We start from the raw sequence: 13,744 nt of genomic DNA on the forward strand, positions 1-13,744 counted from the left end.
ACCAAATTGCACTCTCATTGGACAAGTACTTTTTGAGATATAAATGTTTCACCAAAATTCACATTTTTACACCTAATTTGCATATTACTGATGAGATCATTATATGCTTATACATGTAATATGTCTTCATCTATACACCCCAAGATGCATCCCTGTAAATTTCAGCCTAATCTGCTCAATAGTTTTGGAATTAAAGATTTTTGACCAAAAAGACACATTTTTAGCCCTAATTTGAATATCATTGATGGAATCATCATGTCGTGAACAATTCTTAATCTAAACACCCCTAAGAATGTTCCCACCAAATTTCAGGCCAATCTGCTCAGTAATTTTTGAGATTAAGTTTTTTGACCAAATATCACTTTTTTTGAAATCCACATCACAAACCAGTGGTAAGATCATTTTGATTTGAACAATTTCCCAAATAAACACCCACGGTAATACACCCACCAAATATCATGGCAATCGGTCCAGTGGTTTTTGACTTTAAGTTGTTTACACACACACACACACACACACACACACACACACAGACAGACAGACAGACAGACAGACACTTTGCCATGCCTATAGCACTACTAAACCTTATCAGTTCAGTTGTGCTAAAAATTGTGTGTTTTGTTTGTTTTGTTTTGTTTTGTTTTTGAAATCAAGTTGTTCACTGTATACAGTTAGAAAACCAAACCTTTGAACACACATTTCTCTTAACTTTTACAGTTTTTGGCAATTTTTTCTTTAATTTTATTATTGAAATGAGGAAATTAGGAGATCATAGTTACATACCAATAAATTAAAATTTTTTGATTGAATTATTAGAAAAGCTTGACATAATGAAAATGTCTCTATATGCCTGTTACTAAGAGAACCTATATGCCTGTTATTAAGAGAACCTATATGCCTGTTACTATGAAAACTTATCAGCCACAAAAAGTAGACAAAGTGAAGAATATCCATATTAACTATATCTGAACACTCAGACATGCTGTTGTAGGCTGTCAGAGGGACTTGTAGACACATTTGTAATGTTTTCATTATCACAGGGAACTGAAAACCCAGACATAATTTAGCCCACCACAGGGAACTGAAGACCCAGACATAATTTAGCCCAACACAGGGAACTGAAGACCCAGACATAATTTAGCCCACCACAGGGAACTGAAGACCCAGACACAAGGAATCATTGACAAATCTGTCAAGTTTTATTTTTTTTTCAAAAAAGGCAGTGTGTTTTAGAGAAATCCTAGGGTGATGAAAATGAAAAAATTGACCTGAAGATAACTGGTGGGTTATGATTTGATACACGTTTGATTTACTAATGAAATACTTGCAAAACACAATCTAGAGTGACATGGTATATACACAAAGTATTTGGTCTTCATAGAGTATTGCTTTGTTGAAGTATGAAGAGTTGCCTTAGTAATATCAGTTTTGGTGTAGTACCATCATCTTATCATAATTCTAAAATAGACTACATGATTCAAAGTCAAGGTTAACTATGTGTTTTCTACCTAACCCTTGAACATATCTGGAAGCACAGTTGCTTTTTTTCATTCCATGCATATTTTTCAATGCTAAACTTTATCTTTAGATATCTATACAGCAACATTAAAAGATGCATATATATAACACTAATATAAGAACACATTGTTCAAAGACCCTTACAAACAAAGCCACTAAGCATGTCCATTGAACATTATAAACAATGAGCATGTCCAGAAAATCTATACAATCATAGCTACTGATGACTAGAGACCCAATATAAACAATGTATCATGGAAATGCAGCCTTACATTTGCATATAATTTGCATAATTATTTACAAATCTTTACAAGGGTCTTACATATGCCCCTGAAAATGTATAGCTAGACAAACATTGGTACCCGAAGTGGTTGCCATTAAAAATCCATACAGTCAGCGCTATCAGGGCAAGTCGGGTACCCTTGTACATGTAGCTATACAAGCACAGGCACCACGTTGCTTTCTTTACCCATTTGAACGCGAAGTGTCTGTATACTGTTCATGATTTTCTTTTGATGCCCTACAAGAGTTATTCCCATCCGTGGTAAGTCATGCAGAGTAAGTTGTACCACATCATGTAAACTGATATATCCTGATTCCACAAATGTGTCAATGTAGCGTCCCATCTTGATACTCTCTAACCATTCAGCGACACTTCTGCAGTGAGACATGTCTGGTGAGTTTGGGTCCAGAGGGTTGAAGGGTCTGTCAAATTAAAGAAAACATACGTTGACCAGATATCAATGTATTACTTTGATAAGCTTTAACAAATATATCCAAAGAGAGTGTCTAGAATAACTGTATTTATTAGAATGACTTGTGTACATGAATTGAACATAACTTTGCAGTGTAAAATACACCTGAATGAGCTGTTGCATGAAAGTACTACATTTGTATGTTTTAACACTCCTCAGGCATTTCCTAACAGAGACAATATTTGAAGGAATAACAAAGACAGCGCCCTCATAGGTCAAAGTATAAATTCTTTCTGCTTGTAAAATGTTTTGGTTTTATCATTGCTACAGCATAATTATCACATACACATAAAAATACAACATTGATAATAAGCCATTCTTCATCTTGTGGTAGAGCCATTGAGTTCATAGCAACCACATGAGGGTGGTCAAGCTGAAGTGTCGAATGCTTAGCAACACTATTGTTCTCAACGTCATCGCACGTAGTATATGATCAATCAAGCGAAGCAAACTGTCAAAGTAAGGTTGTAAAATGATGTGCATATGGGGATTGTAAGTCAGATTCCTGATATTATGACCAAGACTACAATGTACATGGATGGTTTGTAATTCACTTCATAAGACCAAAAACACAACCAGAGAAATGCCAGCATTGGATAAAGGCCTGTTCCCAGGCAATAACTTTGGCGTACATAATATCAAGGCATAAACTTTCATATGCTTGCTACACTTTGTCAGAGGGAAGGGACCAACAGACAATCACCCTGACCTAATACCTGCTAGTGCTATGGCTTGAGGTATCGAACTGAAAATGTGTGAAAATAGGCCGAGACCAGTACCATGCAGTGTACATGGACATAGTCTTTGTTTCTGAAAATATGTCATCACATCATGTCAAATGCACGTCATGTAAAGAAAACTTGACAGAATTTTGCCTGATCTATTCTCAGATGTAATAAAGTTTGCTCTTCAATATATTGCATCACATTACATCCACTACATCACATCAACTACATCACATCCACTACATTACATCAACTACATTACATCCACTACATCACATCAACTACATTACATCAACTACATTACATCAACTACATTACATCCACTACATCACATCAACTACATTACATCAACTACATTACATCAACTACATTACATCAACTACATTACATCCACTACATTACATCAACTACATTACATCAACTACATTACATCCACTACATTACATCAACTACATTACATCAACTACATTACATCAACTACATTACATCCACTACATTACATCAACTACATTACATCAACTACATTACATCCACTACATCACATCCACTACATTACATCAACTACATTACATCAACTACATTACATCAACTACATTACATCAACTACATCACATCAACTACATCACATCAACTACATTACATCAACTACATTACATCAACTACATTACATCAACTACATTACATCAACTACATTACATCAACTACATTACATCAACTACATTACATCAACTACATTACATCAACTACAATACATCCACTACATTACATCCACTACATTACATCAACTACATTACATCAACTACATCACATCAACTACATTACATCCACTACATTACATCAACTACATTACATCAACTACATCACATCCACTACATCACATCCACTACATTACATCCACTACATTACATCAACTACATTACATCAACTACATTACATCCACTACATTACATCAACTACATTACATCCACTACATTACATCAACTACATTACATCCACTACATCACATCAACTACATCACATCCACTACATTACATCCACTACATCACATCCACTACAATACATCCACTACATTACATCAACTACATCACATCCACTACATTACATCAACTACATTACATCAACTACAATACATCCACTACATTACATCAACTACATTACATCCACTACATTACATCAACTACATCACATCCACTACATTACATCAACTACATCACATCCACTACATTACATCAACTACATTACATCCACTACATTACATCAACTACATTACATCAACTACATTACATCAACTACATTACATCAACTACAATACATCCACTACTACATTACATCCACTACATTACATCAACTACATTACATCAACTACAATACATCCACTACATTACATCAACTACATTACATCCACTACATCACATCCACTACATTACATCCACTACATTACATCCACTACATTACATCAACTACATCACATCCACTACATTACATCAACAAGTCATTGAGAATGACATAGTCCCCGCTATAATTGGGTTTTAAGGAATTATCACTCCTCTGATCACGCAACAACACTTGTGAACCTAAATCAAACAGACTTAGATATGTTGTGTCTGCTTGTTGGACATGGAACATGCCTACAACAATAAAGGATGGGTCGGGTATGGGGGATCGTATCACGAAGAAAATGGATATGCACATGTATGTCATAGAACACTGTCCTAATACCAACTTTGAATGAGATCTGTTCAAGCATGTCCGAGTTATGGCTTTTGACATGGAAAATTCGCAAACAAAATGGCTGCTAGGCGGCCATATTGGATCGAATCATGACAACAAATGGATATGCACATGTATGTCATAGAATACTGTCCTAATACCAACTTTGAATGAGATCTGTTCAAGCATGTCTGAGTTATGGCTTTGGACATGGAAAATTCGCAAACAAAATGGCTGCCAGGCAGCCATATTGGATCGTATCATAATGAAAATGGATATGCACATGTATGTCATAGAACACTGTCCCAATACCAACTTTGAATGAGATCTGTTCAAGCATGTCTGAGTTATGGCTTTGGACATGAAAATTCACAAACAAAATGGCTGCCAGGCGGCCATATTGGATCGTATCATGACAACAATGAATATGCACATATATGCCATAGAACACTGTCCTAATACCAACTTTGAATGAGATCTGTTCAAGCATGTCTGAGTTATGGCTTTAGACAGGGAAAATTTGCAAACAAAATGGCTGCTAGGCGGCCATATTGGATCGTATCATGAAACAAATTGACGTGCATATGTATGCCATTGTATATTGCCCCTGTACCAAGTTTGAAAAAAATTGGTCCAGGCATCTCCAAGAAACGGCTGCGGACGGACGGACGGACGGATGGACACACGGACGCACGGACGCACAGACAGACGGAACCCAATCCATAAGTCCCCGTCCCTGACTTCGTCCGGCGAGGACTAACTACATGTATTATCATATTGTCATCATAAAGTGAGTGAAAACTGTCACTAAAAGGATTCTAGTTTTGCCAACTCAGTCCAGATACTAACATGATCATAGTTTCAACCTTTGAATGAGTGTCTTTCAACTGACCAAAGCTTATTATATTGGCAATGCACAAATCATCTACATTACATTGTGTTATGCCAAACTAACAAAGTGAATACAAATTACATATACAACTCCACAAATAAGTTTCACAACTGACTCACTCACAAACTTGTCAATGTTTAAATGCAATATCTCACTTTCTGTGTATGTATCTACATGCAATAAATCACAGATTTAAACTTCTTTTCAATTTCTTGTCTTTCTCAGTTTGTATCCGTTCATTTCCTCCAAACATATACAGCCTAACAGATAGATTGCAGGATGTCACATTAAGTTTGATATATATATTGTATCTACACAGCTAATCTAGTGAGGAGCATGGTAAGACTGATTTATACCCACTGGGGCAGTAAAGCCACAATAGTGTGATGGTTGCTGATATGCCACAACACAGACTAATATCAATCTATTTCATAAAGGAACACAACACAACTTCTACTACCCTTAACTCCTAATTTCCCCTTATTTGAGTAAATACTATCAGGTCTTTTCTAACAAGTCCCTGCCTTCAGGTGTTTAATAGTAATAATTCATTTCTTCTATAAGGTTGACCATTATTTTATTAAAAGAACATTGGGCCAGATATAAATGATTTTCTTTATATACAGAATGCCATATTAGCGTATACGTACACTGCCTAGGCTGGCTTTAAAATATTGTTTGTCAGTCAAAACCAATATTGAGAGTCAGGTAACCAAGTTTGTAGGCTAGTACATACTGTATATGTTGAATGATTAATTCACTGATAGAGTGTTTTGGTTTTGGTACACTCAAGAATTGCTGCTCACATGAGGATTACACAAACAAAGCCATAAATATGTCAATTTAGTAATGCTATATACAGGTTTCATTTATTCCAAGACAAAATATGATAAAATATAAAACCAAAATACAAAACTAGATATGCAAGGGTTTAACATTGTGTGTCACAAAGGTTACTTTACTCAAATACTGACTTAGGTTCTTGTACAAAGTAATATTTAATTTCTATGTATTTTTTGTTGCTTTCATCACATTAAATACTTAGTATGTCAATTACTGTCATTTATTCATTCTTTCAATTAAACGTGGATAATTGTTACAAAACTGTAAAAATACCAAATTCCTGGGAGACACAACACCCTACATATATGTTTTTGTCAACAATATACAAAATTATTTCAAATTTCATCTTAGACCATAGACAAGGAAAAGAATGACCAATTTATTAGACACCGAGAAGTAAACTGTGCAGGTTGTTAGACTGCCCTCTACAGGCTAACCAATGCTAGAAAATCTTGCCTATACTGTCAAAGGACATATTACAGTATTTACAGTGTTTGTATGTTTACAGTGTTTGTATGTTTACAGTGTTTGTATGTTTACAGTGTTTGTATGTTCAGTGTCTATGTTTAGTGTTTGCATGTTTACAGTGTTTGTATGTTTACAGTGTTTGCATGTTTACAGTGTTTGTATGTTCAGTGTCTATGTTTAGTGTTTGTATGTTTACAGTGTTTGCATGTTTACAGTGTTTGTATGTTTACAGTGTTTGTATGTTTACAGTGTTTGCATGTTTAGTGTTTGTATGTTTACAGTGTTTGCATGTTTAGTGTCTATGTTTAGTGTTTGTATGTTTACAGTGTTTGTATGTTTACAGTGTTTGTATGTTTACAGTGTTTGTATGTTTAGTGTTTGTATGTTCAGTGTCTATGTTTAGTGTTTGTATGTTTACAGTGTTTGTATGTTTACAGTGTTTGTATGTTTGCAGTGTTTGTATGTTCACAGTGTTTGTATGTTTAGTGTCTATGTTTAGTGTTTGTATGTTTACAGTGTTTGTATGTTTACAGTGTTTGTATGTTTACAGTGTTTGTATGTTTAGTGTCTATATTTAGTGTTTGTATGTTTACAGTGTTTGTATGTTTACAGTGTTTGTATGTTTAGTGTCTATATTTAGTGTTTGTATGTTTACAGTGTTTGTATGTTTACAGTGTTTGTATGTTTAGTGTTTGTATGTTCAGTGTCTATATTTAGTGTTTGTATGTTTACAGTGTTTGCATGTTTACAGTGTTTGCATGTTTACAGTGTTTGTATGTTTAGTGTTTGTATGTTTAGTGTTTGCATATTTACAGTGTTTGTATGTTTACAGTGTTTGCATGTTTACAGTGTTTGTATGTTTACAGTGTTTGTATGTTTAGTGTTCGTATGTTTACATTGTTTGTATGTTTACAGTGTTTGTATGTTTGCAGTGTTTGCATGTTTACAGTATTTGTATGTTTAGTGTTTGTATGTTTACAGTATTTGTATGTTTAGTGTTCGTATGTTTACATTGTTTGTATGTTTACAGTGTTTGTATGTTTGCAGTGTTTGCATGTTTACAGTATTTGTATGTTTAGTGTTTGTATGTTTACAGTATTTGTATGTTTAGTGTTTGTATGTTTACAGTATTTGTATGTTCAGTGTTTGTATGTTTACAGTGTTTGTATGTTCACAGTGTTTGCATGTTTACAGTGTTTGTATGTTTACAGTGTTTGTATGTTTAGTGTTTGCATGTTTACAGTATTTGTCACACACTACAATGTCACTCCCTGTAATGTCACACACTACAATGTCACTCCCTGTAATGTCATACACTACGTCACCCCCTGTAATGTCACACACTACAATGTCACCCCCTATAATGTCACACACTACAATGTCACACACTAGTGTCACCCCCCTATAATGTCACACACTACAATGTCCCTCCCTGTAATGTCACACACTGCAATGTCACCCCCTATAATGTCACACACTAGTGTCACTCCCTGTAATGTCACACACTACAATGTCACCCCCTGTAATGTCACACACTACAGTGCCACCCCTGTAATGTCACACACTACAGTGCCACCCCTGTAATGTCACACACTACAATGTCACTCCCTGTAATGTCACACACTACAATGTCACCCCCTGTAATGTCACACACTACAGTGTCACCCCCTGTAATGTCACACACTACAATGTCACCCCCTGTAATGTCACACACTACAATGTCACCCCCTGTAATGTCACACACTACAGTGTCACCCCCTGTAATGTCACACTACAATGTCACCCCCTGTAATGTCATACACTACAATGTCACCCCCTGTAATGTCACACACTACAGTGTCACGCCCTGTAATGTCATACACTACAATTTGACTCCCTGTAATGTCATACACTACAATGTCACCCCCTGTAATGTCACACACTACAGAGTCACCCCCTGTAATGTCACACACTACAATGTCACCCCCTGTAATGTCATACACTACAATGTCACCCCTTGTAATGTCACACACTACAGTGTCACCCCCTGTAATGTCATACACTACAATGTCACTCCCTGTAATGTCACACACTACAGTGTCACCCCCTGTAATGTCACATACTACAGTGTCACCCTATAATGTCACACACTAGTGTCACTCCCTGTAATGTCACACACTACAGTGTCACTCCCTATAATGTCACACACTACAATGTCACTCCCTGTAATGTCACACACTACAATGTCACCCCCTGTAATGTCACACACTAGTGTCACCCCTGTAATATCACACACTACAATGTCACCCCCTGTAATGTCACACACTAAATGCCACCCCCTATAATGTCACACACTACAATGTCACCCCCTATAATGTCACACACTAGTGTCACATCCTATAATGTCACACACTAGTGTCACTCCCTGTAATGTCACACACTACAGTGTCACTCCCTGTAATGTCACACACTACAGTGTCATCCCTTGTAATGTCACACACTACAGTGTCACCCCCTATGTCACACACTAGTGTCAGTCCCTGTAATGTCACACACTACAATGTCACCCCCTATAATGTCACACACTAGTGTCACCCCCTATAATGTCACACACTACAATGTCAGTCCCTGTAATGTCACACACTACAATGTCACTCCCTGTAATGTCACACACTACAGTGTCACCCCCTGTAATGTCATACACTACAATGTCACACACTACAGTGTCACTCCCTGTAATGTCACACACTACAGTGTCATCCCTTGTAATGTCACACACTACAGTGTCACCCCCTATGTCACACACTAGTGTCAGTCCCTGTAATGTCACACACTACAATGTCACCCCCTATAATGTCACACACTAGTGTCACCCCCTATAATGTCACACACTACAATGTCAGTCCCTGTAATGTCACACACTACAATGTCACTCCCTGTAATGTCACACACTACAGTGTCACCCCCTGTAATGTCATACACTACAATGTCACCCCCTGTAATGTCACACACTAGTGTCACCCCTATAATGTCACACACTACAGTGTCACTCCCTGTAATGTCACACACTACAGTGTCACTCCCTGTAATGTCACACACTACAGTGTCACCCCTAGAGAGCAATAAATGATACCAGTCCTGGACAACAATTTCAAACAGCAAATATGTTAGCTGATTGTCTTCAAAATTAGATTGGGTGCACAATAAAACTAGCCTATAGTAGCAATTGAACAGGGGAAATACTGGGAAAGCTGTGCTTGATTTATCACCAATTTAGATTGCATTCTACACTTTTCATTTCATGTTTGTTGATCTAACAGCTAGCAATATCACTGATGTAAATTTACTCTTCACTAAGTGTTCATCAAGATGGTTGCATATAGACCTTTACAGCAACTATTCACTTGATGAAAACATGTAATAAATAATAGTTACAACAACACCCTTGGGTCAAATCAAATTTATATCCATTTGTAAACATCTGAAAAGTTCAAATCTTATACACTATGTTTAACATTTACTGAGTATTTTGATTTCCAATGTTTACTTCAAGTGTAGATATCGTCATTGCTATGACAACACAAAGTACATGTATGACACAACAACTTTCTTTCATTGTAATGAGAGTTACAAAATCACAACCATGTAACTTTCTGCTAGTTTATTTTAAGGCATTCGTTTTCTATTAGGTGAAACGTAAAATGTTGATGTGTTGCATAAATTTTAATTAAGACCCAATCTATGAAATTGTCCAATTCATGAAATGGGTAGGTAACTTTAACCCAGTTCATGAAATAGGCAATCGTGTTGCCCAGGTTATGAAGTAAGATATGCCCAGTATATGAAATGAGCATCTTTTATAGGAAACACACAAAATAGAATAAGAATCAAAAACTTTATTATCATTTCACAGTTCTTATTGCATAATAATTCAGTGCAAGTACCATGATTTCATAGAATATTTGATGTTAATTATTAAAATGTGAAAGACTAACACTAGTAGGTGGTTCAATATCTGAAAGGCAGTTGACCATTGCAACAAGTCAAGCAACTATAAGAACCTGATATCATAAAATAATGGATTTTACAATCATTTGAATTGTATTAATGTCAGTATTGTCTCGTGATTTATTAGTTTTTTATATCCTTGCGTGTTATTTTGTAAACTAACATGACATATGAAAGACATTTGTATGACATGCCCCTATTTCTGATGTCATCATTTGATTGAATACATTACAATTACACATCATTTCAAGGTTTTTTCTTTGCTACAATTTTGATATTGTATTGATGATAGCCACTTATTACCTCCTGTGTGTGTGTGTGTGTGTGTGTGTGTGTGTGTGTGTGTGTGTGTGTGTGTGTGACAGTATGCTATCTCACTGTGTTTCACATATCTTGAGGTTTGTCAGTAAATTGGTGTGCATGTGTGTTAATGTGTGCGTATGGATATTAACTTGCCTGTCCACAGTGACAGTCTGGTTGTCTGGCTGTGCACATACATGTATGTGTGTACATGTACAACTCACCTAGCTTTGATGATGTTCTTTAGTGTAGATGGATTCCTAATTAGTCTGTCCAACATGTTGACAAGGCTTGAGAAAGTGGGTCTGTTTATCCTGTCTTTCTGCCAGCAATCTAACATCAGTTGATGTAAAGCCTGGGGACAGTCCATTGGTGGAGGCAGTCTATATCCCTTCTCTACAGACTTGATCACCTGAAAAAACACAAACAATATTTGTCACATGTCCATAACCTCAAATGCCATACTCAAACACATATACATAAGTACATACAGACACACCCACACACATGCACACCCACACCCACACACATACACACAGACAGACACACACACACACAGACACACACACACACACACACAACCACACAAACAAACACACAGGTCTTACTGTGGAATGTTACTGTAACACTATATGAATATACTGGGGGTAATTGAATATTTTAATTTATTAAGAGAACACTGAACATGTTGCTTTTGGTACAATTTTGTTTTCATTGTACATGTTTATCTAGAATCTATGAAACATGTCATTTCGTCAGGGTATCTTAGTACATAGCATAAATCTAGAATCTATGGAACATGTCATTTCATTAGGGTATCTCAGTACATAGCATAAATCTAGAATCTATGGAACATGTCATTTCGTCAGGGTATCTTTAGTACATAGCATAAATCTAGAATCTATGGAACATGTCATTTCATTAGGGTATCTCAGTACATAGCATAAATCTAGAATCTATGAAACATGTCATTTCGTCAGGGTATCTGTCAGTACATAGCATAAATCTAGAATCTATGGAACATGTCATTTCGTCAGGGTATCTCAGTACATAGCATAAATCTAGAATCTATGGAACATGTCATTTCGTCAGGGTATCTGTCAGTACATAGCATAAATCTAGAATCTATGGAACATGTCATTTCGTCAGGGTATCTCAGTACATAGCATAAATCTAGAATCTATGAAACATGTCATTTCATCAGGGTATCTGTCAGTACATAGCATAAATCTAGAATCTATGAAACATGTCATTTCGTCAGGGTATCTCAGTACATAGCATAAATCTAGAATCTATGAAACATGTCATTTCATCAGGGTATCTCAGTACATAGCATAAATCTAGAATCTATGAAACATGTCATTTCGTCAAGGTATCTCAGTACATAGCATAAATCTAGAATCTATGAAACATGTCATTTCATCAGGGTATCTCAGTACATAGCATAAATCTAGAATCTATGGAACATGTCATTTCGTCAGGGTATCTCAGTACATAGCATAAATCTAGAATCTATGAAACATGTCATTTCGTCAGGGTATCTCTCAGTACATAGCATAAATCTAGAATCTATGGAACATGTCATTTCGTCAGGGTATCTTTAGTACATAGCATAAATCTAGAATCTATGAAACATGTCATTTCGTCAGGGTATCTCTCAGTACATAGCATAAATCTAGAATCTATGAAACATGTCATTTCGTCAAGGTATCTCAGTACATAGCATAAATCTAGAATCTATGAAACATGTCATTTCGTCAGGGTATCTGTCAGTACATAGCATAAATCTAGAATCTATGGAACATGTCATTTCATCAGGGTATCTCAGTACATAGCATAAATCTAGAATCTATGAAACATGTCATTTCATCAGGGTATCTGTCAGTACATAGCATAAATCTAGAATCTATGAAACATGTCATTTCGTCAAGGTATCTCAGTACATAGCATAAATCTAGAATCTATGAAACATGTCATTTCATCAGGGTATCTCTCAGTACATAGCATAAATCTAGAATCTATGAAACATGTCATTTCGTCAGGGTATCTTAGTACATAGCATAAATCTAGAATCTATGAAACATGTCATTTCGTCAGGGTATCTCAGTACATAGCATAAATCTACAATCTATGAAACATGTCATTTCGTCAGGGTATCTCAGTACATAGCATAAATCTAGAATCTATGAAACATGTCATTTCATCAGGGTATCTGTCAGTACATAGCATAAATCTAGAATCTATGAAACATGTCATTTCGTCAAGGTATCTCAGTACATAGCATAAATCAAGAATCTGTGAAACATGTCATTTCATCAGGGTATCTCAGTACATAGCATAAATCTAGAATCTATGAAACATGTCATTTCGTCAGGGTATCTCAGTACACAGCATAAATCTAGAATCTATGAAACATGTCATTTCATCAGGGTATCTCAGTACATAGCATAAATCTAGAATCTATGAAACATGTCATTTCATCAGGGTATCTCAGTACATAGCATAAATCTAGAATCTATGAAACATGTCATTTCATCAGGGTATCT

General features: G+C 35.9%; 1 protein-coding gene across 1 annotated transcript in view; it reads right to left on the bottom strand.

Moving 5' to 3' along the window:
* Nucleotides 1-674: 674 nt before the first annotated feature.
* Nucleotides 675-13,744, bottom strand: part of LOC144451530 (ephrin type-B receptor 1-B-like) — a 222,943-nt gene continuing 209,873 nt past the window's right edge. Inside the window, exons 15-16 of the mRNA XM_078142405.1 lie at nucleotides 11,423-11,610; nucleotides 675-2,223 (exon numbers count right to left, since the gene is read on the bottom strand). Coding sequence (XP_077998531.1) covers nucleotides 1,953-2,223; nucleotides 11,423-11,610 — 459 coding nt within the window. The 3' untranslated portion in view covers nucleotides 675-1,952. The remainder of the gene's footprint in view (nucleotides 2,224-11,422; nucleotides 11,611-13,744) is intronic.

Source organism: Glandiceps talaboti, chromosome 21 (genome assembly GCF_964340395.1).
Source record: "Glandiceps talaboti chromosome 21, keGlaTala1.1, whole genome shotgun sequence".
NCBI lineage: Eukaryota > Metazoa > Hemichordata > Enteropneusta > Spengelidae > Glandiceps > Glandiceps talaboti.